Source organism: Phasianus colchicus, chromosome 2, assembly GCF_987193195.1.
Source record: "Phasianus colchicus chromosome 2, bPhaCol1.hap1.1, whole genome shotgun sequence".
Taxonomy (NCBI): Eukaryota; Metazoa; Chordata; class Aves; order Galliformes; family Phasianidae; genus Phasianus; species Phasianus colchicus.
In genome coordinates, this window is record NC_143437.1 from 89631418 (window position 1) to 89656789 (window position 25372).

The 25372-nt window shown below is 33.3% G+C and overlaps 1 protein-coding gene across 1 annotated transcript in view; it reads left to right on the forward strand.

Annotated features, from left to right (window-relative positions):
• The window catches only part of CSMD1 (CUB and Sushi multiple domains 1), a 1018930-nt gene that overhangs the window by 699997 nt on the left and 293561 nt on the right, over nt 1–25372 (forward strand). Inside the window, exons 8-10 of the mRNA XM_031611018.2 lie at nt 10539–10626; nt 17711–17835; nt 20657–20778. Coding sequence (XP_031466878.1) covers nt 10539–10626; nt 17711–17835; nt 20657–20778 — 335 coding nt within the window. The remainder of the gene's footprint in view (nt 1–10538; nt 10627–17710; nt 17836–20656; nt 20779–25372) is intronic.

The window sequence follows — 25372 nt, forward strand, 5'->3', positions numbered from 1 at the left end:
CCTTCTGTGATGTCAATACTGGCTGGGTGAGTGAATGTAGTCTACCTTGATTTCAGCAAGGCATTTTATCACTCTCATAGCATCCCTATAATAAAGCTGAGGAAGTGTGGAGAAGATTAGTGGATGGTGAGGTGGGTTGAGAACAGGCTGACTGGCAGAGCTCAGAGGGTTGTGATCAGCGGTGCAGAATCCAGTTGGAGGCCTGTATTCAGCTGTGTTCCTTAGGGGTCAGTGCTAGGTCTGGTCTTGCTCAGTGTTTTCATTGATGAGCTTGATGAGGGGACAGCGTCCACCCTCAGAAAGTATGCTGATAAGACAAAGCTGGAGGAATGGCTGACACACCAGAACAGTGTGCTGCAATTCAGCGAGACCTGGACAGACTGGAAAGTTGGGCGGAGAGGAACCAGGTGAGGTTTAACAAGAACAAGTGCAGAGTCTTGCAGCTGGGAAAGAATATGTGCCAGTACAGGTTGGGACCAGACCTGCTGGAGAGGAGCTCTGCGGAGAGGGTCCTGGGTATCCTGGTGGACAACAGGTTAGCCATGAACCTGTAGTGTGCTCTGGTGGCCAAAAAGGCCAATGGGATCCTGAGGCAAATTAAAAAGATCATGGCCAGTAGGTCAGGGGAGGTGATCCTCTCTCCCCTACTGTGCCCTAGTTAGGCCTCCTTCTGGACTCCCCAGTATGAGAGCGACAGGGATCTCCTGGAGAGCGTCCTGTGGAGTGCAGCAAAGATGAGAAGGGGCCTGGAGCACCTCTCTTCTGAGGAAAGGCTGAGTGACTTGGGTCTGTTCAGCCTTGAGAAAAGACTCGGGGGATCTGATCAATGTCTATAAATATTTGTATGTATATTATGTAAGCGTTATTAAATATACAGCTGTATTGCATACTAGTCAAACAAAAAATAGGAATTTCTTAAACACCATCACCTTAAGCCTGATTATAAATAATATATAAATTATAATTTATAGTTACTCTCAGGATTACTGATTAAATGACAGCATTCAGTAAGATGCTGCATAACTATTTTTTAAGAAAAAGAGAAAGACTGTCATGTGAATCAATAAAGTATGTTATAACGTGGCAGTATATTTACAAGTAAATAGCTTTATGAAGTGACTTTATAACCTGACACTGGTGAAAAATGGAATTTTCCCAAGTTCTAAGACACTGAAGTCAGAACAGCAGGCTGTGTTTATTTCTTTTGAAAAGAATGCTTCTGGATATCCCAAAAAATTGCTCTTTACTACTGACTCTCCATCAGCTTTGTTGTTTCAAAGTAAATTACCAAATTCTTTACATTTCTGAATAAAGTGGCACTGGAAAAGCAACTCTAATTTTAGATATGTGTTTTAAGCTTTACAGCAGGATGAGTGGTTTGGAAAAGGGTATAATGGTAATTTCATTTTCATGTTGAGTTTATGCTTCTCTTTTTATGCTAACACAAATGTTAGCATCATACTAAATGTTAGTATGTTTATTTTTTAAATAAAAATGTTTGTATACTTTCCCTATCAGATAAAATCCTGCCTTCTCATTATTACTGACATTTTATCTAGTGACTTCACTGAGGTCACAGTTTTCCATTTTCTTGTGTTTTGAGTGCTATATAACTCTGATAAAATGAAGTATTTTCTCATTGACAGGAGAGAAGTATTTTTCAACCAAATACACATTTTGAAAATGGTGCAAGAATTTCATCACCTGCAGCAAGGCATAAAAATAATTTATTCTGAAGTATGGTGTGGAGTTAATCACAAAAGAATTTGTAATATCTTTATATGAAAGTCTTGAACATTGTATGACCTTGTTAGGCTTGATGACTATAGGTAAGACTGGAATAGTTTTACTCCAATTAAGCCATAAATTCAACACTGTAGTTGTAATGCAGAGATCTGGGAAACGGTTCTGCTGGGCTTATTGTCTTGACTTTGAGCAACATAAAGATGTGACTTAGATCATTACTTAACCATCAGGATTAATGAAGGGACAATATTTTGAAATTGGTATATTCCATAAATTATAAACTAAAAGATAAAAATGTGTTTGGATGCTCTCAAGCATGGAATACTTCAGTTAGCAAGCCTAAATAAGTGATAGATTTTGCAGTCTTGTTACTCTTACTGCAGGTTGATGTGAATTCCTTAACAGAAAGCAAACAAAATGTTAATTTGTACATTAGATGTGATATAAGTACAGTGAAATACTAGAGAATTAATTTCCCTTATCTGAGAATGTCAGTTTAGAGCCAACAGAGATTTATTGCACTTGAGTTAACAGTACTTGTTGACAGTAATAGCTTACTGCATGTGGCCCATCAGTTGAAGAAAGCTGGATGCACACCATGCACCTAGTTGGCCTGGTTTTAGTGAGCTTGGTTGTTTGTTCCTTGGCTCTGATGAATTCAATGCTTGAAAATCTGGAGTATGCAACTAACAAAGGATTCTGTGTTTCAGAATAAATGTGCCAAACAATATCTCAGTAACTGCTTGCATACTGTGAAAGATGTATACCATCCCCCCCTGCCTCAACTCCCAAGGTAGATATGGTAGACACACTTGGTTCTGAACTATTACTTTTCATAGAATCATAGAATGGTTTGGGTTGGAAGAGACTTCATGGATCACAAAGCTCCAACTCTCCTACTACAGACAAGGCCACCAAACTCGACATTTAATACTAGACTAGGCTGCCTAGGGCCCCATCCAACCTGGCCTTGAACACCTCCAGGGATGAGACATCCAGAACCTCTTTGGGCAGCCTGTTCCAGTACCTCACCACTCTCATAGTAAAGAACTTCCCCCTGATTTCCAAACTAAATCTTCCCTCCTTCAACTTAAAACCATTTCCCCTTGTCCTGCTATTATCTGTGACTTATAGCAATTTTGCCGTGACAGTGTGGAAAATAAAATATAATTCCAGTTCTCTGTATGTTCTATTTCATAGGTAAAATATAGTTTACTTACAGATTATTGCTAAAACTAAAATCACTTCATCACTTCAAATAATATTTTAATTCGGCTAAAATACAGATATTTAAATATGCTAAAAAGGTAAATTAGATTTTTTTCCCTCCACAACTCCTAAATGTGGAATTTCTCAGCTATGTGAAAATACATTTGTTTAGATTCTCTCATTGATCCAGGGATAAAAATAAAGTAAAGCTTTTTTTTTTTTTTTTTTTTTTTTTTTTTTTTAATGAATGAGAAGGCATGATTTCAAGAAAAGCTGTACTAATAAGCGCACAGACTGAGAGCTGTGCACCTGGCCAACCTTAAGTTGCTTCATTAAACTGGAATAAATCCTGACTTCAGCTTTAGAAAAGAGAGTAGGATTCATTCAAGGGAGAATTAGTCAAATTCCCTTAGGATATCAAAACAGAACAAAACAAAGTAAGCTTTTAATTTGCATATTTATGGACAAAACCACTATTGGATTTATGTAAGGGCAATTTATTCTCAGACCTTATGTTCACTCAGGAATAATGGGTAAGTAGGACTTACCAGCTGTTTTAGTTACAGCCTATATATGATTACAGGTAGCAGCTGGAGAACAGAGTGCATGAATATATGTAAATTATCTAGATTCTTTATTTTAAGCATGTGTTGACAGCAGCAGTCTAGTGGAATGATGATATGCGTATCTGAGGTGCTAGAGCTTATTCAAAACAGCTAGAAGAATTATCTTTACTGTATGAAAATGATTTTCTTTTTCTATTTTCTACTGCATAAATGCATATGTCTGATCTGACTTTTTAAACAAGAGGACTCGTTAAACTTTCCTGACAAATTCTTCAATCTAAAACACACAGGTGAAAACAATGGAGAAGTGCATTTTAAAATGAAAATTGTATATGTCTATGGATTGAATAATGAATAAAACAATACTTCTGAAGACTTTTTAATCATTTTGAAGAAATAGCTGCATCTGAATGTGTGTTCTGGGCCCAGATTCACTTTTGGGTAGCTTTTTTGTCTTGGTATAACAGCCCAGATTGACCTTATGAAGCTGACAGCTAGTGTCAACATAATGTTCACAAGTATTGTATGTTTTCTATTCACAAGTATTGTAAATCATAGAATAAAAATATCACAGAATTGTGTGGAGTTGGAAAGGACCTGTGAAGGTCAGCCAGTCCAGCTCCACTCAGTGAACGGGGATGTGTACAGCTAGATCAGGTTGCTCAGAACATTGTAATCAATTCATATGTAAATTACAAAAAGAGTTTGAAGTGGCTTCTTGAAAGTAGTTTACCTGTTGAACTACAAAACTTTCATTGCCTATTCTTCCTTGCTTGCCTTTTCCTTCTCTTCTGTCTTTCTGGGTTTCATTAATCTGCAAGTTTTTCATTAGAATTAGTTTCATGCAAGCGTTTCTGTCTCAGACAGATTGATATTATTCTGTTTCTCCTAAAAGCTTTACTTAAAGCTTATGAGAATTGGCTTTAAGTATGTTGCACCATCAGTTACTGCTAACAAGAATTATCCTCTCTTCTAGAAGATTGGATGAATTTGTACCAAATAAATAAAATTATGTAGCTCCCTTTATATTTCTTTGTACAATTTATTTTTTATTTATTTATTTATTTATTATTATTTTTTTTTTCTGTCATGGTATTTTGGTTTCAGGTATTATTTTTACTCAAATCTGTACTTTCTACAACATATATGATTTTACTGAATTATAAGGAAGTATCTATTAATAAGCAAAGCTCTGATCTCTTTTATGGTCTGATTTCCTTTATGGGGAATGGTGTTAAACTAAGGTGAGGTTTAGGTTAGAAATTAGGAGGAAGTTTTTCACACAGAGGGTGGTGACACACTGGAACAGGTATTCCAAAGAGGTTGTGGATTCGCCATCCCTGGAGACAGTTAAGGCCAGGCTGGATGTGGCTCTGGGCAGCCTGGTGTAGTGGTTGGTGACTCTGCACATAGCGGGGGGAGTTGAAACTAGATGATTATTGTGGTCCTTTTCAACCCAGGCCATTCTATAATTCTATGAGTCTATGATATAACCATATAAATTAGGCTACATACTTAGTAATTTTCATGTATCTTTTCTGCAAAAGACATAACAGGAAAAAAAAAAAAGTTAAATCAATTTTGTATCCTCATTCGCTGAAGTGTTCTAGAGACAAAACAGAAACTTTGTGAAGTAGTCAAAATTACGTTGACCAAAATTAGTAAAATGAATTTTTATGATTTTTTCATATAAAACTGTTTCCCCTTATATGACTGTGTCTCTTCTTTTAATAAAAGAATAAATAAAATGAAATAGAGATTATTTTGGTGCATGTAAAAACATTGTCTATAAGTACATTTACTCATGACTTTTACTTGTAGCTCTATTATTTGCATTAAGACACTATACTGAAATAGCTAATGCTTATGTGCTGCTTATAAATGCAACACATTGGAAGTCTCCTAGTAAATTTATTTGGAAAAAAAATAATCATTCGTTTCGATCTGCATAAGTAATAAAATTCAAAGCTTGAAATTGTCCTCAAGAGAGGGATAATTGAAAATTTCAAACATGCATAGCTTAACTTATTGTGGAAACTTTCATTCAATTAATTCTCTCTGTGACTGTACTTGAAAAATGAATTTTTGTACCCTTAGTTCTTTGTATTCATCTATTAATTCTAAATGTCTAGATAATAATAAAACATCCAGTGTATTCAGCCATTTTATACAATTATAATCATATGTATCTTTTCTCCATGTATTGTTATGCCAGGACATAAGTACATATATTAAATATATACATTTGTCTTTTCCAGCAACCACATTTTTCAATGTTATGCACAAATAATTTCAAGGGCATTTGATAAAGAATAATTGAAATGCTTTGTGTTCACTCTTGAATAATTTTTTAGTGACCAAAATCACATCTAGAATTGTTTAATTTAACTTTTTTTTTTTTTTATAAGATATTAATCACGCTCTTCAAAAATTAAAATGTAAATAAATGTAAATCTGCAGAGCTTATGAATAATAAAGATGTGTCTCAATTAGTGCAGTTCTTATCCTGTTTCATTGACCCAGAGTCATTGCACTTATGGGTGATTTCTTGGCTGGCAAGAGGCTGCTATTTACATGTCAGCTTTTATTTGCATCATAATAGAAAGATAAAGTACCCATTCTTTGTAAAGTCTTGTTCACTTTACCGTCTTGTCAGTCTGTGCTAGAAAAACTGCCATTTCTTATTATATCTTTCCACAGTGCATTTTGGGATATTTTCTCTAACCTCCAGGCACTATTTGACAAGGCCATCTTGTAGGTGATTCTGGTAATTTTTGGTTTAATTTGAAAAGTATTCAAAATGGTTGAAGGAATGTGTATACCTGAGTTTGTATCTGTTTTATGTTTGTTTAAACCCAAAATATTTCTATGGGTTGCTGATATCTTTAGAAGAATGTGTAAATGACCAAAAAGACTGCCAAAACATGTAATATCTAAAATTTGTCACTTCAATTACTTTTTCTGACATTAGTCTCATGGAACATGCACCATATTCTGTTGCTGATGATTCTGTGAATAACTATGCAGAATAGTGTGAAGAATTATCCATGTAAAGCAATATCATATTTTCATATTTGACATTATTATACACACCTGAACTTAGTTTTTACAACAGAAAGGTTATACCAAAAGTATATGAAGACTGTATTGTGACTGGTATTGAGAGTTAGAAAATACACTTTGGTGTGTGGTTAAGAACTATTCAGTGCCCTAAATTTCTGTGTCATACCTTTCTTATGATTTCACAGAAAGAAAAAAATAAAAAGAATTAGTCATGGTCTTTTGTCGAGTGCCAGGACAAGAGGCAATGGGCACAAACTAGAAAACAAGAGGTTTTGTCTCAAGACACATCCTTACTGGCTGCATTTCTGTGCTGTGTGGGTGACAAACCACTTACGCAGGTTGCCCAGAGTTGTAGAGTCCTTTCCTTGGAGATCTTCAAAAGCAACCTGGATGTAGTCCTGGGTACTTGCTTTACCTGGGTACCTGCTTGAGCAGGGATTGGACCAGGTTTATCCAGAGGTTCTTTCCAACCTCAGCCTGTGATTCTGTGAAATCAGAAGAAAGATGCAAAAAATATGAACCATTATAAAACCCTGTGTAAATCCAACAGTATACTTCTGAGAGAGTACAAACAACAGCAGAAAGAAGCATTTTTCTTTAAATGAAACGGTGTAGTCAGCAGAAATAGGGAGGTGATTGTTCTCTGTACTAGGTACTGGTGAGGCTCAAGTACTGCATTCAGTGTTGGGCTCCTCGCTACAAGAAAGGCACTGAGGCCCTGGTTTGTGTCCAGAGAAGGGCAACGAGCCTGATGAGGGGTCTGGAGAAAAGTGTTATGGAAAGCGACTGAGGGAACTGGAATTGTTTAGACTGGAGAAGAATAGGCTCAGGGGAAATCTTATCACTCTCTACTACAACCCAAAAGGAGGTTGTGGTGAGATGGGGGTCAATCTCTTCTGTAGTATAACTAGCAATAGGACTAGAGGGAGTGGCCTCAAGTTGTGATATTAGGAAAAATGCATTCTCTGAAACTCAGGCAGTGAAACAGGCTGTCCAGGGAAGTGGTGGAGCCTGGAGGTTTTCAGGAAAAGGGCAGATGTTGCACTGAGGGACATGGTTTAGTGAGCATAGTGCTGATAGGTTGACGGTTAGACTAGATGATCTTGGAGAGCTTTTCCAACCTTAATGATTCTGTGATTCTACAAAAGATTGGGCATGTGATGGAATGAATTTGAAGATTTTTTAGAGAGGATTTCTGAGAAAGACTGAATGATGAAATATATTCTGGAACGGAGATAATCAAATGAGAGATGGTACTTTATTCTACATCTCAGTAGCAGTGGATAAAGGACAGAAACTGTGGAAAAGGGGAAATCGGACAGGACTAGAAAACAGGAAGAAAAAGATCTCTGACATTGACTGGGATTTGCTTCAGCATCTTTCATTTGTTTTATGTTTGAATGATAAATATATATATATATAAAAATACTGACAGATAAGGGTTTTAAGTATAATAACAAATAACCTCATATTTGTACTAAAGATCCTGGTGTTTCTGAACACCAGTTGACACTCTGAAATTAGTTAATTATTTCATTATTTTGTGATTTTTATTTATTTTTTATTTATTTATTTGTTTGTTTGTTTGTTTTGCCACATGGAAAGACAAAAACAGGCTTGTTTTACAGGGAATTTGATTTATTTTGTTATGACAGCATGTCATACAACCACCATCTGTTAAAAAACACTTGACAGTTCATTGTGGAAAGCAGAAGGTAAAACTTAGGCCATGTTTAGTGAGGACTTCATATATCTTGAAAGATGTGCTGAGTTCCAGACATATGACACCTGATCTGTTTCAAGAAGTATTTCTCTGTTCAAATGCTAGTGTGATAGTGATGTGTGAATGTATTGACAGGGGAAAATAGTAGCTGAGAGAAAAATTTTGCAACGATGAATTTCCATCTGGGGGAATCAGCAACTCTGTGCTATGAATAAGGTTTCAGTCGATGTTTCCTGGTGTCCGAAGCAAAATATTTATGCAATTTGCATATACATATATCTGCATTGCACAACAATGCTTTAGTATTTAAAACATTATAGAAAATGCAGTGTTCTCTACCTTGTATTACCGCTGTTATTATAAGGCTTAAGTTTAGTGATGTTTGTATGTTCAGTAACTATCAAATGGCTTATTTTCACTTTTTGGCGATTTCATACTCAAAGTTGAACTGCACTTTCACTAACACAACTACATTTCTGTGCCAAAAAGTTGTAAGTTCTTGGTTTTTGTTGCTGTTTCTTTATTTTCCTGGAAAATTGAAGAATTGCTACTGTGAAGTTTATTTATTTTAAAGTATGTAATTGTTCGAGTAGGCTGCTTATTTAGCAAGATTGTTTTTTGACTGTAACAGCATTTCAATGCTGACACTTCTTGATAAACTACAAAATTCTCAGATTAAAATGCATGTTTACTAGCTAGTAGAAATTAGTTTTGACAACCCTATTAACATACACACAAAAAAGTCTATTAATCCAACTTATATTAGGGAAACTACCAAGATTAGGCTCTCAGTTTTGGTGCTTTCAGGATGGCAAATTTAAAGAGGTTTTGTTTTGTTTTGTTTTCAGCTGAACTGTATTTTTTTTCATGCATTTTTAAAACTTATTACTTATCAGAAAACTTTTTTTTTCATGTAAGATAAATTTCTAATTTTATCTGAAAATTCATTTTCCAATTATCATAATCTTTTATCACCTAACATAAAGAAAGATTTCTGGGACTATATACAATTACTGTTGTTAAAAAATGTGGACACATAGATGACTCCTTTTCTCAGCTTTTAAAACATTTTATGTGCAAAAAAAAACCAAAAAAAAAACCAAAAAAAAAAAACAAAAAAAAAACCCATAAATGTTAAAACATTAACTGTGTGCATTTTCTTTAAATAGAAGGTCGTCAAGCATTTTGGTAATTATGACAGCTTTGGCTGTAGTTATATTTTTGTAGTACTGCAATACATATATATATATATATATATATTTTTAATTTTAATCTCTTGGGAAACTTTGGATTTCATATAAGTTAATGGTCCCTGATGCTGCTGAAGATTTTATTACCATTTAATAGTACTTATCATGCTTGTGACTATTCTTTCTGCCATTCTATTCAATTTGAAAGTATGTCACTGTATAAGAGAACCAGACACATTTTATGTCTAATCTCTCATCAGCTTTCATCTGTAATCCATTCAAGTTTATACAGTTTATTTTATGAAACTAAAATATTCCAACTGTTTTTTGTTTGCTTGTTTGTTTGTTTGTTTTTTATTTTATTTATGAAGAACATTTTGCCCTGTCCTTAAACTTTCTCAAAAATCTTTTAAGATGGAAATGTAGTCCTCAGATTTCTACTAGCGCTTTTCTTCTGTGGGGGAAACAGAAAGATAAGAGTGTGTAGCAATGTATAAACACATATACGCATATATATGTGTGCATGAACACATATGAACACATAAGTGTGTTCAGGTTTTCTATGTATTCTGTGTATTCAGTGTTGTGTTACATTACATTATATCATCTTCAAAATATTTGTTTGGACCTTAGCTTTTGTATATTTCTAAACTTGCTTAATTTTTTTGGACTGCGATCACACAGTGGTATGTTGCAAGTATTTCAGAAAATGACTTCACAAATGTTTTTCCTCTCTGAGAAATGCAATGGATGTTAGGGTATCCATAAAAACATGACTGACTACAGAAAATCAATCATTTATTATTCCTCAGAAATAAAACATGTTTGTTGGTGGTGTCTGTTTGTTTGTTTTTCATCATAATCAAATAAAATAAGCAGTACACCCAATAAATCAATTCTATGGGACATTGTTCAGTCAAAATTGATATTGTTCCAGGAAAGAAAATACGAATATGCATGTGGCCATAGAAGTTAAAATACGGGAAAAGTGAAGAGTCATCTTTTAATCTACATGAATAATATTTTTTCTTCACTTTTCAGTGACACAGGGTGGGGATGCAGTTGCATCTGATACATGTCCTGATCCTGGAATTCCTGAAAATGGGAAAAGAGTGGGCTCTGACTTCAGGTAGGCACGTTTTGTTTTATATATGACCTAGAGGAAGGTATTCATAGCTACAGATTATGCAACCAGAGATATGCATATTTTCCCAATCTTTTAATGTATTGAGCCTTTGTCAGAATAATTCCAGTCCATTGCAAGTCATGATTATTTTCACTTTTTTTTTCCTGTTGTTTCTTTTAAAATAATAAATTTTGGATCCTGATATTCTTTTCTATATCTGAAAAGACAGAGCTCTCTTCACAGCATAAAAGAGTGTGGTGAGAGAATTGTTTGTTTTCCCACTATTTAAAGATGTTGAAAGTCTTGAGAAACATGGCGAATGTTGTGTCCAATACTTTTTTTTTTTTTTTTTTTTTTTTTTTTTTTTTTCTGTAACATTTATCTAAAAACAGAAGGTTGAAGTTGAGTGGACTGTAGGGGGAAGAGGAACGTTTCTCTTTCATTTTCTGTGGGGGAAAAGACAAAAAGATTTTAACCCTCAAGCAAGGCAATTGAACCTCCACCTCTTGCACAGATTTATAAATCACTCAGAAGGAGTGGAAAGGAAAACTTTACAGGAATTAGAAAGAATTTTGCAAAGGTCTTTGTAACTGCAGAAAACAGAGTCAATCAGACATACTGCTCTTCAAAGAAATAGCATAATGTAAAGTTGAAAAATAATTTTAAAATATTTTTCTGACTAACCTTTCCTAGATTTTTCTCTGTTTACCCTCAAATGAAATTGAGAGGTCATGAACAACTAGTATACTGAGAGAATCAGCTATATGCAGTCATAATTTCACTACCAACTTGACCATGGCTAAATGATTTTTAACAAATAATGGACTGAAATAAGCTTTTCAATAAATATGCTACAGAAAAATAAGCTGTCTAGAAAAATATTTACTATATAATTGCTCTGTATATTATGATTCAGATTGGCATATACAGTTGCTGCAAAGGAAACTGTATGCTAAAAAGATACGGTATTCATTTCCTCTCCAAATGTCCGCTGTTTTACCATTTTTAAGTTTTACCTTCATATTAACTAATGCTTGATGCATTGATGAGGGAAACATCAGTTGGTTGAGGACTAGGTAAAAATGAGATAATAAAATACAACCTTCTCTCAAGATGTGTTGTGATGTTTGTGCATATTCAGCTGAGCAAAACTTGCATATATACAGTTATTTTGGATAATATTTTGCTTTAGTATCTGTACTAGGTATATATAACTTTGTCTCTGTTGTTTCAGTGCTCTCCTTGATACATAAAGTCTACATTTTCAATTACAATTCAATTTACAATTTTACAATTCTTCTGAAATCCTCTAAATAAGTACTTAGTTGAAAGAATAGAAATCAGCATATAGGATCACTGTTACAAGTGAAGAGAAAAAAGCAAAGATAAAGATGTAACCCCCTAGCCTAAATGTTTAATGCAAAATTAATTTGCACTGGAGGTTAAATCTCACTCTGTTAACTATAGACACAGGAATGATTTCAGCAGGTCAGGAGGGTGAGGAAACCTGAGCACATGATAGAACAGGTGGCTTACAGAGCTGGTTTTGCTCACTCTCACAGAATCTGAAAAAACTCACTGCTGTCCTCAAGCTACTTTTCATGAGGGCATTAAGGAAGAGAAAGCTGGATTCTTCTAAGAGGCACACAGAGACAGGAGCAGAGACAAGTTGGAACTTCTAGATAAAGGAACTTTTAATTTATATATATATATATACATATGTATATATGTTTACTATTATGGTGGTCAAACACTGAAGGAAATTACCCAGACAATTTGTAGAATTTCCATCCAGGGGGGCATTTAGAGCTGAGGTGAACAAGGCCCTGGGCATACTGTCCTAACTAAAGTTGCCTGGAGTGTATGTCTTTAGACTGGATGTTCACCAGAGGCCTCTTTCAATGTGATTCATTCCATGAATATCTCTGAATCTTGTGCAGATTGTATGTGATTATGACACAGTTTGGACTGAGAAGAATCTCATATAGGTATGGTCCAAGCCTGTGTCATGAAATCATTAAGCAGCAACTGCACACGCAGTCTGGCAGGTCTAACAGCATTGATAAGATGGAAGATGATAGGAAAGACAGTTAACTTCTTTTCTTCTCTAGGCTGTAGCCTGTAACTTGGAAGAGAAAGGGATGTAAATTTATTTAGGTGAAACCATGCAAACATCCAAACTTCACAGAAGAGCTCAACACTTAATATGCATTAAATATTAAACGTAATATTAAAAAGGGAAAGCCCCAAAGAAACTTAAAGCACAAAGTATATTTTAAGATGTCTGAGGCCATCTAATGTCAAAGAACCTCAACAAACATACATAACTGTATTTTGACATCAACTTCTGATGAATGAATGTGAGTTAACAGTATCTTAAGTGGCTGGAGTCTACTTAAAGGCATTGCTTTCTGAGCTGATAGAGCAAGGCTATTCCCCTTCTTTCTTTTCTCCATTCAGCCTCTGATAATACTTTCATTTCAATCAATGTATCTCATTCTTTATGAGGACAATTGAATATATAAAGTATGCAAAATTAACACAAAGGTAATTATGTGATATAATATAATTCCAGAAATATAAGATATGATAAATAAAAAGTTAATGTAATTTGATAATTTGCTATTTTCCCATGTTTTTTAGACCTCCAATTCTGAATATTATCTGAAACAATACATTTTGTTTTGCTTCTATACCTTACTTGTTACTTATTATTACTAATTATGCAACAGCAAATGTTTTTCATGTATGATAAACTAATTTTTTTAACAACAATTTAAAAGACATCATCTATTTTAAAGTGTATTTGTCTACATACATTGGTGTTTAAATAGATCATTTTGATGGAATTTAGTTTTTATTTCTCAGAAATGAAGAATTTATCTCTTCCAGATTTAAGGAAAAATAATGATGTTGCTTGCGTATTTGCAATGCAGGGAAACAAAACACTGTGGAGTGTAAAAAGCGATGATTTTTTTCTTCCTTTTTTTTAAGAGGCAAGTATAGACACCAAAAGGAGATATTGTTCTTGTCAGGAGAATCCAAGCTGTACATATAAGTCAAAACTAGAACATATGAAAATGCATGTTACTCAAAATATTTTCCAGTCTACTGAAGGATATGTTGTCAGTAGGACTGATGGAAAAGCAGAGGGTTTCTTTCTAAGTCAGCCTGATACTCAACTGATTCAGTGATTACAAGTTTTTTTAAAAGGGTTTCATTCTTTTCACTACAATAATGGCATTCATTCTAAAATAATGAAGCAGAAAAAACTCATTGAGATCTTCTTCCTGCCATGCTTCTACTGAGTTCAGTTCAGGATGTAGAGGAAGTGAGTTTTAGTGATTTCAAATAAACCAGTGGATATTTGGATTCATTTTGAGGAAGAAAAGTTCCTGAGGATTTAGCAAGATGAATGAGGACACAATAAAGGCAATTTTAAAAAACTATAAAATCCCATTTTATTTTCGTGGAAGATCTGAAAACAGTATTTGATGAAGCAAATTCTCACCTACAAAACACTAATTTTCAACATAGTCAGCACCATTTGCTGTGCATTTTCACCAGTAATGAACAAGAGCCTGCGCACTGTGCTTGTAAAAATCTGCAGCAGCGACGGTTACCCAGTGTTTCACAGCTGTTATGTTGTTGTCGTTGCTAGGAAAATGTTGCACACAGTCATATTTCATTGGTCCAAACAGATGGAAGTTAGAAGGAGCCAAAACCAGAGTATACAATGAGTGTGGTAGGAAAGCCCAGCTAAGACTGGCAGTGCGCTCTGCGGTCTAGCACCTGGTATTATTGTGTTGCAGGAAAAAGATTGTCTTCTTCTCTGGCCTGACTCTGGAAGTTTGAGCCTCCATCTTAGTCAGTGTTGCAAATGTAGAATTAAGGCTGGAAAAGACCTCTAAGATCATGTAGTTCAACCATCCACCTACCACCAATACTGCCAACTAAACCATGTGCCTATGTACTACCTTTACTCCTTCCTTAAATACCTCCAGTGATGCTAACTCCACCAGTTCTCTGGTCAACCTGTTCCAATACCTGACCACTCTTTCAGAGAAGAAATTCTTCCTAATATCCAACCTGAACCTCCCCTGGTGCAACTTAAGCCCATTCCCTCTATTCCTATCTCAGTTACATGAGAGAAGACACTGACCCCAATCTTGCCAAAGCCTCCTTTGAGGTAGTAGTAGAGAGCAATAAAGTCTGTCCTGAGCTTTTTCTTTTCTAGACTAAACAATCCCAGTATGCTCAATCATTCTCCATGACACTTGTGCTCCTGAGCCATGTTTGTTGCCCTTCTCTGGCTGTGCTCCATGACCTCAGTGTCTTTCTTGTAATGGATTCTTTAAGTCAAATCTTAACCTTTTTAATAATTCACAAATTTTGTTTTGATACAGTTGAATTTCAAAGTAGAAGAAAAAAAAATGAGCAAATGTTTTCTTGTGTACATAGAGAATAAAGCAAAGTAAAACACTTGCAGTCTCTGCAGATTATCTCAGTGACTATGGAGGTAAGGATGAGAACAAAATTTACAAACATTCACTTTTAACATTTTGAAATTATGTGAATTAATAATTTTCATTGAAATTGCAGAACAGATTTATTGAAATAGTGCTTTAAGAAGTTCCCTTTCTAAGGGAAACCGTCAAACATAGTCAGTGAGAGGTTCAGCAATTCAGGCCTTACTTAGGGTATAAGAACTCATATTGTAGGCTGTATCAACCCATTCTGAGATGCTTATTAGATACATCTGATTTTCTGGAAACAGACGGTACTCTAGGGGCTCAGCTTGCTTAACATTCCTCTTTATCAACCATTCTTTTAAACATCTAAAATTATGTGTCTCTATCTGCATTTTATATGTTAAATAATAACATATAAATATATAAAAATACATTTTATTATTCAGGCCCTAAAGTATCAGAATAAGATAAAAAGTAGGATAAAAATCTTAATCTCGTGATTCTCAATTCATGAAATTGTTTTAAATGCATTTCACATATAGACAAGTTTACAGTATCTTTTATTCTTTACATGGTTTATAATCTGACTCTCTCAATCTCCATTCTGCAGTACTTAAAATTTTCAGAATATTTTTTCAATACCAATTTAATTATTTTATCATGTATCATATATATATATATATATATATATTTTTGGAAATATCTGTTTTCAGAAAAATCATTATAAACATAAATCTGATTTCTCACAATAGATGCTTCTGATATAGGTTGTTTCTGAGCTGATATTAAAGCAGGTTTAATAGTTAATGTCTTCACGCAAGGATCCTGTGCAGAACTATCTGTCATTTTAGTAAAACCCACGACTGCTCTTCTATAGCCTATCTAAATTTTAATTAGATTTTTTTTAAATGACATTCAAAAGATTGTACTTGTTAATGTCTCTAGCTGGTGTTCAAGTTTCTCTCCACCTTGACTCTAACACTGAGAAGCTTTTGAATTCCTCATGTTTCTACCGTGCTCTTCAAACTGATGATTTGACTTGATTTTTTGGTTATTTTTAATATGTTTCAGTCAGCATGTTTTATTTTATGTCACTTAGCTTGTGCTCAAACATTTCTAAAGATGATATTCACTGTTTAAAAATATTACATTTTCATATTTCCAGATATCAGAGAAAATAGATATATGCATGCTGTATAAATAGTAAAACAAATAGAGTCATTGTAAGTGTATATATGAAACTACTAAAATTTTATGTTTTCCTTTATTTCTTATTAATGAATGCTTATCCTTATACTTGTTAATTTAAAGTATGTATTTGGAATATATATTTTTTTTTCAAAGGGTTTTAAGAATGTTCTGAAGGAAAGCAGACTATGGCAAATGTAAGAATAACTTTTTGAAAGTTTTTCTACTGAAAGGAGTTAGTGCATTTCCTATTAACTACTGAAGGAGGAAGTTAATATGCTCCCCACCCTTGATTTTTTCCACATCTAATAGCTCAAGCACCAAATATTAGCAAAATTGGTTTTTAAAGTTTTCCTAGATTTGTAGCATCTCATTCAAATTTTAAAATATAAATAAAAAGAAAGACCCAATTAAAGTTATGTGAAGGAAGTATAGCAGCACTTCATAATAAGCCATCAAATTTGTCTTTGCGGTATCTTCTAGAAAACAGAATACTTGTTCTTGAAGGGCAGAAACAGTCTGAATGCTAGTGAGTGAGATTATATTAACTTTTCTCCACAATACAATTTTAGCTACTGAGCTTTCTGATTGCTGTCCTGCAATCCCCTGGTGTATAGGACTCAATGACTCTCTCAGAGTGAGAAATCTGTTTTATTAAGATGCCTTGCTTCACAACATGAAATAAACAAATAAGAATTTTCAAGAGCAAGAAAGCTAGCAGCAGAATTGGTTGTTTGTGGTTGGGAACAAAGAATGTCACAAATAATTGAAATGCTTTGAGGCAGAAAAATTTATGGAAGCAGAAAGTTCAGTTCTCTTTTGGAAAGCTCTCTGACACGCAGCAACTAGATATAAACTCTCATAAATGTTGGTCAGCATTCTTCAAAAAAAAATCTGTAGAAAAAAAAGTTATGATATTTAAAAGTTGCTAGTGTAGCAGCAGTACTACAATCCTAATGAAAGTTAGCATTTTGCACAGTTTTTAGTAGGACATTTCAGCAAAATAAGGAATTGAATGAAATAAATATTTATTTTTAGTACATGTTGACAAATTATTCTATTTAACTGCTTAGGATTTCAGAAAATGTGAAGTTGAAATTATTTATGGAATAAATCTTATCTGAAAGAATACTGATTACATATTTTTGATGCTTACTTTGAAGTCATTAATAAAAGCATGAAAATTAATATCACAATTGCATTATATTCCTGACATTATTTCTTAAAATAGTGGACAAAGTGAACATGGTATACTTGTTCCAAATAGGTTAGGATAGCTTTTTATGTAGGTAGTAATGATGAAGTAAAATTTCCCATCCTAATTTCTTTGTTTGGACCTGGAAAACCTGTGATATATTTATTTTGTGTGAGTTTGTTATTTAAAATATACTGTAATTCTTTCCTCTTTCTTCCCATTTTTCTCGTAGGGTGGGTGCAAGTGTGCAGTTTTCCTGTGAAGATAACTATGTGCTGCAAGGTTCTAAGAGCATCACTTGTCAGAGAGTGACAGATACACTGGCTGCCTGGAGTGACCACAGGCCAATTTGCCGAGGTAGGAACTATTCTTGGAAATTTTTCCTGAAGTTTGGAAGGGTAATTCATCATTTCTGTTTAGAAATGCAATGGAATGATGTTTGAAACAAAGCACAAATTGTATGTGTATATATATATAGAATTACACACACACACACATATATATAAAATTATATGTATCCAAAATTAAATGTCCTTTTATCTTCTTTTTGTCGTATAAAACATTCTAAGTAAAACTAGTTCAGTTTAATCCGCTAGGTTAAATTACAGTTTTCTAATTGAAGTCCTGAATATGAGAACTTCAGAGTCATTTAGTTTTCCTTTCAGTCCCAGATACTAAAGAAGTTTATCTTATGTGTAAATTCTTTTCTCTTTTTTTTTTCTGACTTCCAAGTTCTCCACACCCTCACTATTTTGTTAGAGGGGGGACTTTTTATTTGTTTTTCTAGTTGTGTTCTTTTTTTCCTATTTTAATCTACTGTCTGAAATAAAACAGGAGAAAAGGATGTAAATCCTGTCAAAATAATCCAGAAAAGAGGTAATTAGGAATAATAACAATTATTTTTGTTTGTATGTAACTTTTACTGTTTCTTAGTAGAAACATTAACTTGGATCACACATTTGGAGCGTACATGTTAAGGAAAGTCCTAACCATGATAATTTGCTTGTTTTATGTTCTCAGCACCAGAAAATTTAGAGAGAACTGGCACCACTAATAAAACAAACAAACAAACAAACAAACATACAAAATGTTTGATATATTTTATTTGTTGCCATGAAGTAGTACTTCTACTTCACAAAATCTTATGCTGAATGATAGTTATCAGGCCAGCACATGACAGAGAAACTGCAGAGGGAGTAGAGTTGCCCTGAACTTCTTGTTCAAGAATGAAAAAAAACTATGATATCAGTCACAATTAAACTCATGTAATTGTAGACAAGCAAGCAAACAAACAAACACACTAGCAACAACAACAGCAAAGCTTCCACCAGATAGAACTTCTGATAGGGCTCATCATTCCTTGGTCAGCCTTCAGATGGGGACTGCGTTATGATTCTGCTACAAAAGATGCAGTAATCTCTGCAAGTGTTTGATATGATTTATCTCATAACAAGATCTACTTCATCTGTCTGTAAACTATTTTTTTCATACTGTTTCTCATTTAAGGGCTGACTGGCACTGTGGAATGATCTCCAGAAAGAGATCCTTCCTCAGTGAAGCTTTCCTCTGTGAACCTAGAAACTTCTGATATGGGTGAACAATATTTTTCTCTTTCTTTGTAGCACCTTTCTATTTTGCTGGTCCTTCTGTCATCACACCTTTGTTGTAACGCCTTTCCCATTGTATTGATCTGTCCAATTGCTACAGATACTTAAATGCAATTAGCTTTTTGTGGTTTTTGCTTGCTGCACAAAGCACAACAAACTGGTTAGTAATACTCAATGATGCTTTAATATGGTAGGGTTTCCTGTATGGATAAGTTTTTTTGGTTTTGTTTTTGGCCTGTACTGAGAATCTTTGGAAAATTTACTTACAATACATATGAATTGGAAGCAAAATTCTTAATAGAGTTCCACAACAGACTATATGGGAGTCCGACTTTATCATAGAAGACTGAGTCATAGCAATCTCAGTCTAGATGTGGTCTATATAGTTAATTTTCGAAGTCTGTAGGACCAAGTGCTGGAACAAGATTGTAACAGGAAAATAGAAAATCTGAAAGTATTTTTTTCCTTTATTTTTTTTTATTTTGTATTTATACCACTTACACTTCCAGTATTGTATTAGATTTGGCTCATAATTTCTCCCAGTAGTGAGGTAAGGAAATACCCTTTTTTCGTAATGGAGGCAGGCACAGAGAAAGATGAAAAGTAGAATTTTCTCAAATGCTAGGATTCTGATAGATACATTTATCCAGTACTGAGGGGAAGGAATTATCGTTTTTTAAGGAATGTAGTCTAAATTACTTCAAACGTTAATACAGGTAAGTTCTGGAATTCGGGTATTTGAAGATATACAGTACCTAACGAAGTATTAGAAATTTCATGTTCTAGCCTGTTACCAAAGTCCTGTAGTGCCAAAAACAAGATAGTTGAATTTTGAAGTGCTCTGGGTTATGTAACTCTGATTTCAATGCTAATGTAAGTTTTTATTTTTATTTTTTTAATAACTTGTGATATTTGATTTTATCTTTTTTTTTTTTTTAATATTTTAGAAAATCTATCCTTAATGCTGTTTGAAAAGTAACAATTCATAAAGAAGTTCATTTTCAGAATTATTTTGATGAATATGACTGAGGAAATATGATGGTTTATACCATGCTTTATAAAAAGGCTACTGCCCAAAATTATTTTATATTTCTTCCTAATTTTCTTTGCTCTACTGTAAAGAGCTAAGACACCACAGATTTTCAAGTTGGGTTAAGAATATACTGTTATATAGATCTGCACACTGTCTAGACTTCTGCAACTGCAGAGAACTCACAAAGGAGAGTACGTACCAGCACCTTCACGTAAATTCAATCTTGTACACAAAAGACTCCCTCCAAACACTGAGAGAGATTCAGTACTCACTGTTTGGTTCACTCTAAGCAGAATATTTATATGTTAATTGAAGTTAATTTACCTAAATTGAGAATAAAGAAATGTAAATTCCTCTAATTTTGTTTTTTGCTTTTTTTTTTTTTTTCTTTGACAGAACTGAACATCTTCATATATAATGTTTCAATTTAGTAATTCTTTTGCAGCAAGTTTTAATTAATGATATGACAATTTTATGAAGTTTTGTTTAAATAAAGCAGCTTGTCAAAAATAATCTTATTTCCTGTTTGTCATTTTAGCTAGAACATGTGGTTCTAATTTACGTGGACCAAGTGGAATTATTACATCACCAAATTATCCAGTTCAATATGAAGATAATGCACACTGTGTATGGGTCATTACAACAATAGATCCAGAAAAGGTATGCTTTTTCTCTGTCTTATTTTAAACTCTAGAATTTTGAATCTGTATTAAAATTATTTCAAACATATTTGAAAACAAATCTGTGAACACATATGTCTGACTGTAGGTATCCGTCTACTTTCAAATACTAGAATGTAGAAAAAAAATGATTCATTAATATCTGTGAAAACGTCCATTTGGAATAACAAGTCACAGTTACAGTTTACAAATTATATATTTTTAAGTGAAATTCATAAGATCATGTTCAAAATCACATATTTCTAAATGAATCAATTGATTTTTCAAGTTGTTTCTTGATATTTACGTGTCATTCAATCTAATCATAAAGAGTAGGCATATATCTTATTACATTGTCTAGTGTTGTTAACCATTTTACTAACATGCCTAATTTCTTTTTTCAAGCCACTGTTTCCCAAGAATAAGTTCTGAATATAGGATATAAATAATTATGCATAAACTAGTAGCAATATTTTAATTTAATATTATTGTTACACTAGAATGTACCAAGATATGTATTTTGAAAAACAGACAAAAATATAAAACTCTCACATAAGCCATTTTACTGCAGATGGGCTTCTCTCTAAAGAAGAAACTAGCAATAGAAGCAAACTGAGCTATTGTATTGTATTTAGTGTGGCAATTAGAAGTAGCTATGAATGAACTTTGTCTACGATTTTATAACTTTAAAGTTGAAGTGTTAAGCCATTTGGCATTTTTCAGTATTGGTAACCATCTAAAATATGAAAAATGTCTGACATACTTCAATTTCAATTTATTTTCAATATGATGTAGTCTATTTTGCAAAATGCAGTCTATTTTGACAGAAAATGTTGTACATTAAAAGAAAATGTGTGAAATTAGTGCCAAGAACATTGAGTCTTAGTACCTTAAAGATTTATTTATTCAGATCTTTTTCATTAATGTTTTATTTTATTTTTTTCCTTGACTTTTCAAGAATTTCAATTAGCATTTTTCATATTAATGATAAAATGAAGATTGTAATCTCTTTGCTGAATGCAAGAGATTTTAACTGTAATAATACAAAAAAATTGGTGCAGCGTAGCAGTATTTATTGAGCTCTACATTATATAAACTGTGGAGGCTCAGACTTGTGTCTTAGGTGCATAGTAGGCTAAGGTTTGTTATTTTGCAGGTTCTATTCATTCTATAAAATATATCTGTTTCTCAATGGATTTATGGTTTTAGTAGAATAGAGCTCAGTAAGATTGATGTGGATAAATTTGCTCTATTTGATAGACTTGAAAGGACACTCTACAGTAGTATTCTGTGGACTGGTTGGTAGTTCATCAATATGGTGTAGGAAGAGCACACGAGTGATAATTCTTATGTTACATTTGAAATGAAGAGGAATTAATAAAAGGTTTGATGCTTCCACTGAGAAAGAAGTCCACAAAATTTAATCTAGTTTTGTGGAAGCTAGTAAAAAGCTAATGGAGAAATTGATTTTTACAACAGCGGGAAACAATATGTGAAGCTTCAAGACTTTTAATATCAAACTGTTTATCAGACATAATGGATAATAGGGAATGAAGTGTTTGTTATTAGTCTTGGGTTTGTGTAGCAGTAAAACAGGAAAAGATTTTTCTTCACTTTATGCAGTTCTTGCATTTATTGGCTTTAGAACCATGATGGCTATGAAGGTTGAATCTTTAAATAAGACATGTTGAAGACATACAGTATTCTTAATTTTTATTTATTTTTTTTCACGTGGCCTCTATATCACCTTTATCAATATGCATCAAATTCGGTACTGAGATTTCTATCCCCAAAACTAAATCTGAAGTTAGCATATGTCTCTTAGGATAAAAGATGGGAAGGAAAGTGCTTTTACTTCATAGTTAATTGGACTCAAATGAAATTTATTTTTCTTCTGAAAGAAGTTGGGCAGATTTTAATCCCTGACTTTGTGGGAGTTATGAATGACAGACCTCTTGAAAACTGAGCTATGTACTGAAGACTTGATCTTGAACTTAAACTGAGGGGCCTACTATTTTGCCCTGTAGACTTGAAAATACTTATGAAAATGCTTAGTATCCATACTTCAGTTTTCACTCTGTTTTCAAAGAATGTAGACAGATTGTGACATTTTATTGTGTATTTAAAATTACTTTTGGCTTACTCTAGGAATGAATTCATCTTTTCCTCTAGTTAGTTTATACATAGCATTTTACAAGATAAGACAGTATTTCCTTTTAACATTACATTTAATGTAGTTCAAAGAATGTAACTTATTTGAGATGTATTTCCACAAGAGTAAAACATGATATGCTGACATATTTTAATAAATATTTTAAAATTAACTCATTATATTTTACAAATGTCACATTTTGTTGCTAGTTATTGTTAACTGAAAATTAAAACTGATTTTCTACTTCCTGTGAGGACAGTAGTATGATTACAGGTCTTTAACCAACCATGTCAAAATCAACTAGATATTTTTTCTAACAAAATTTTAAGTTGTTTTATTCTTTTCCTGTTCAAAAGTATTTCTGTTAATGCTCTGTTTATTTTGAAGAGTTGATTTTTTTCTTCCTTACATTTAGTTTCCTCTGGGTCCCACTGTAGCAACTGCTGCTTAGCATCCTACTAAGCCATTTATTAGAACTGTAATATTTGCAAACACGACTTTATGGTATTCTTCTGACTCTTTGTAAAGTATGTGCTGTAAGTTATACACATTGTTAGTAGCTCTACATTGTTTTAATTATTGTCTGATTATTCAATTTCTGAACTTTTTAGAAAGAGTTTCTTTGGAATTTTCTTCTGAGATCTTACTGATCTGTTGTCATAATATTTCTCTTGCTGTTCGTATAGTGTTTTCAGTATGTTGTAAGCATAATTCTGTTTCTTATTTCAATTCGTTCTCCAGGCTGTGCATTTTGTGCATTGTTTTGTTTCTGTAACACTTACAGTCTTGGATCTTTCTCTGCTTTCTGTATTCTGTGATAATATTTCTAGATATAATGGCTCTGATTTTCAGCTGTAGTGTCTATAGGATGTTAAAGTTCTGTGGTCTTTTTCAGCAAGGATTCATAGTTTAGTACAGTATTTTTCTGACTGGGGATACGTAATGAAAGCACAATTTTTTTAATGCTTTTTCTTGTCTTTTAAAACATATTAAAACTTTTTTTTTTCTTTTTGTCATACTTAAAAATGCACAGTTGTTGGTGCCGCTGCAAGTCAGACCAGTAGAAAATGTGTCATAATGATATTATTTCTTATTTCTAGGATGTTCCTCAATGTTCCTCAAGAAGTTATTACTTTTTTTTTTTTTTCTTGAGTTTCTCTCAGCACCACCTCTTATGTATAGTGTTTCTGCCTTATATTTATATGGCAGACTTACACCACAGACATAGGAAAGGATTATTTTGTGCATTGATGAAAGGATGACATTTGTCTGACTTAGTTATATCACTGCTCATCCTGTGCTGCTAAAACATTTGAGCTTGTAGCAGTTTGATATATATTTTTTTTACATTAGTAGGATTTTATGGAGGATTATAATACACTGTATTAATTTAGCATGAATATAAATGAAATGAAATTGCTACAGTGTATGCATATGTATGTTCTGCACAGCCTTTTCTTGTTAAAAATAATACCTTTACATTTAGTTTTCTATTTAGAAAATTATTTTAGATGCATCTTAAGTGTGCTACTTTCCCTTTGTTTCAGTTAAAGACAGCTGAGATTCCCAGAACTGTTAGGAAGCTAAGGCTCAGAATCTCAAATACTTTACAACTCTTGCAATATAGGTCAGTGGCCTTTCTTGCAATAAAACATGAATACGATCTTCATTAGGATGGAACATGGTAATCCTGATTTTTTTTTTCTCCAAAATAAAAAACATATGTCATAATTTCAGAATTTCCTCATAGTTTTATAAATAGTATTACTAAAATATTCTTTACTGCAATTTCATCAAATAATGCTATCCCTCAGATTTATCATAGATACTGCAGAAATTATTTGTGTAGACTTGGCGCAGCTCACATTTACTGCACAAGGAGACAAGTGGTACAAACTAATTTATGCACGTATAGTCCTGTCTTACTTCAGAGTAGCATGTTCATTTATTATGCAAATGTTGATGATGCAAATTGTCAAAATCTCTTGTGCATTGTGCTCACTGATCTTTTCCTGAGTACAGTTTATTCTGAGAAAATGCCAGCTGACCATTTACAGGTAAATAATAGGATTTTCCTAAGAAAGTCAAAGACTGCATAGTCAAGTGTACGTGTAGAAAAAATAATCAGATTTTTTAAAGCGTATTAGTATTTTCTAGAAATTATTATGATACTTTTCAGTCTTTTTTTTAGTGATACTAGATATGGTATTTGGCATCGCTGCAAATAGAAGCTTCCTGGTATTCGTATAGTAAATTACTGCCAGGATTTCATTTAATTAACCCACCATGACATATTACTAAGTAGGAGTTTCATATTACAAGTAAAGAGACATAGGGGAGAACAATAAATGGAGGACCAAATCATCATATGTATGTTAAGATGCACAGATGTTAAGTTTATAACTACTCACAAGGAGCAAAGTTCTCTAGGTCTTCTGTGCTG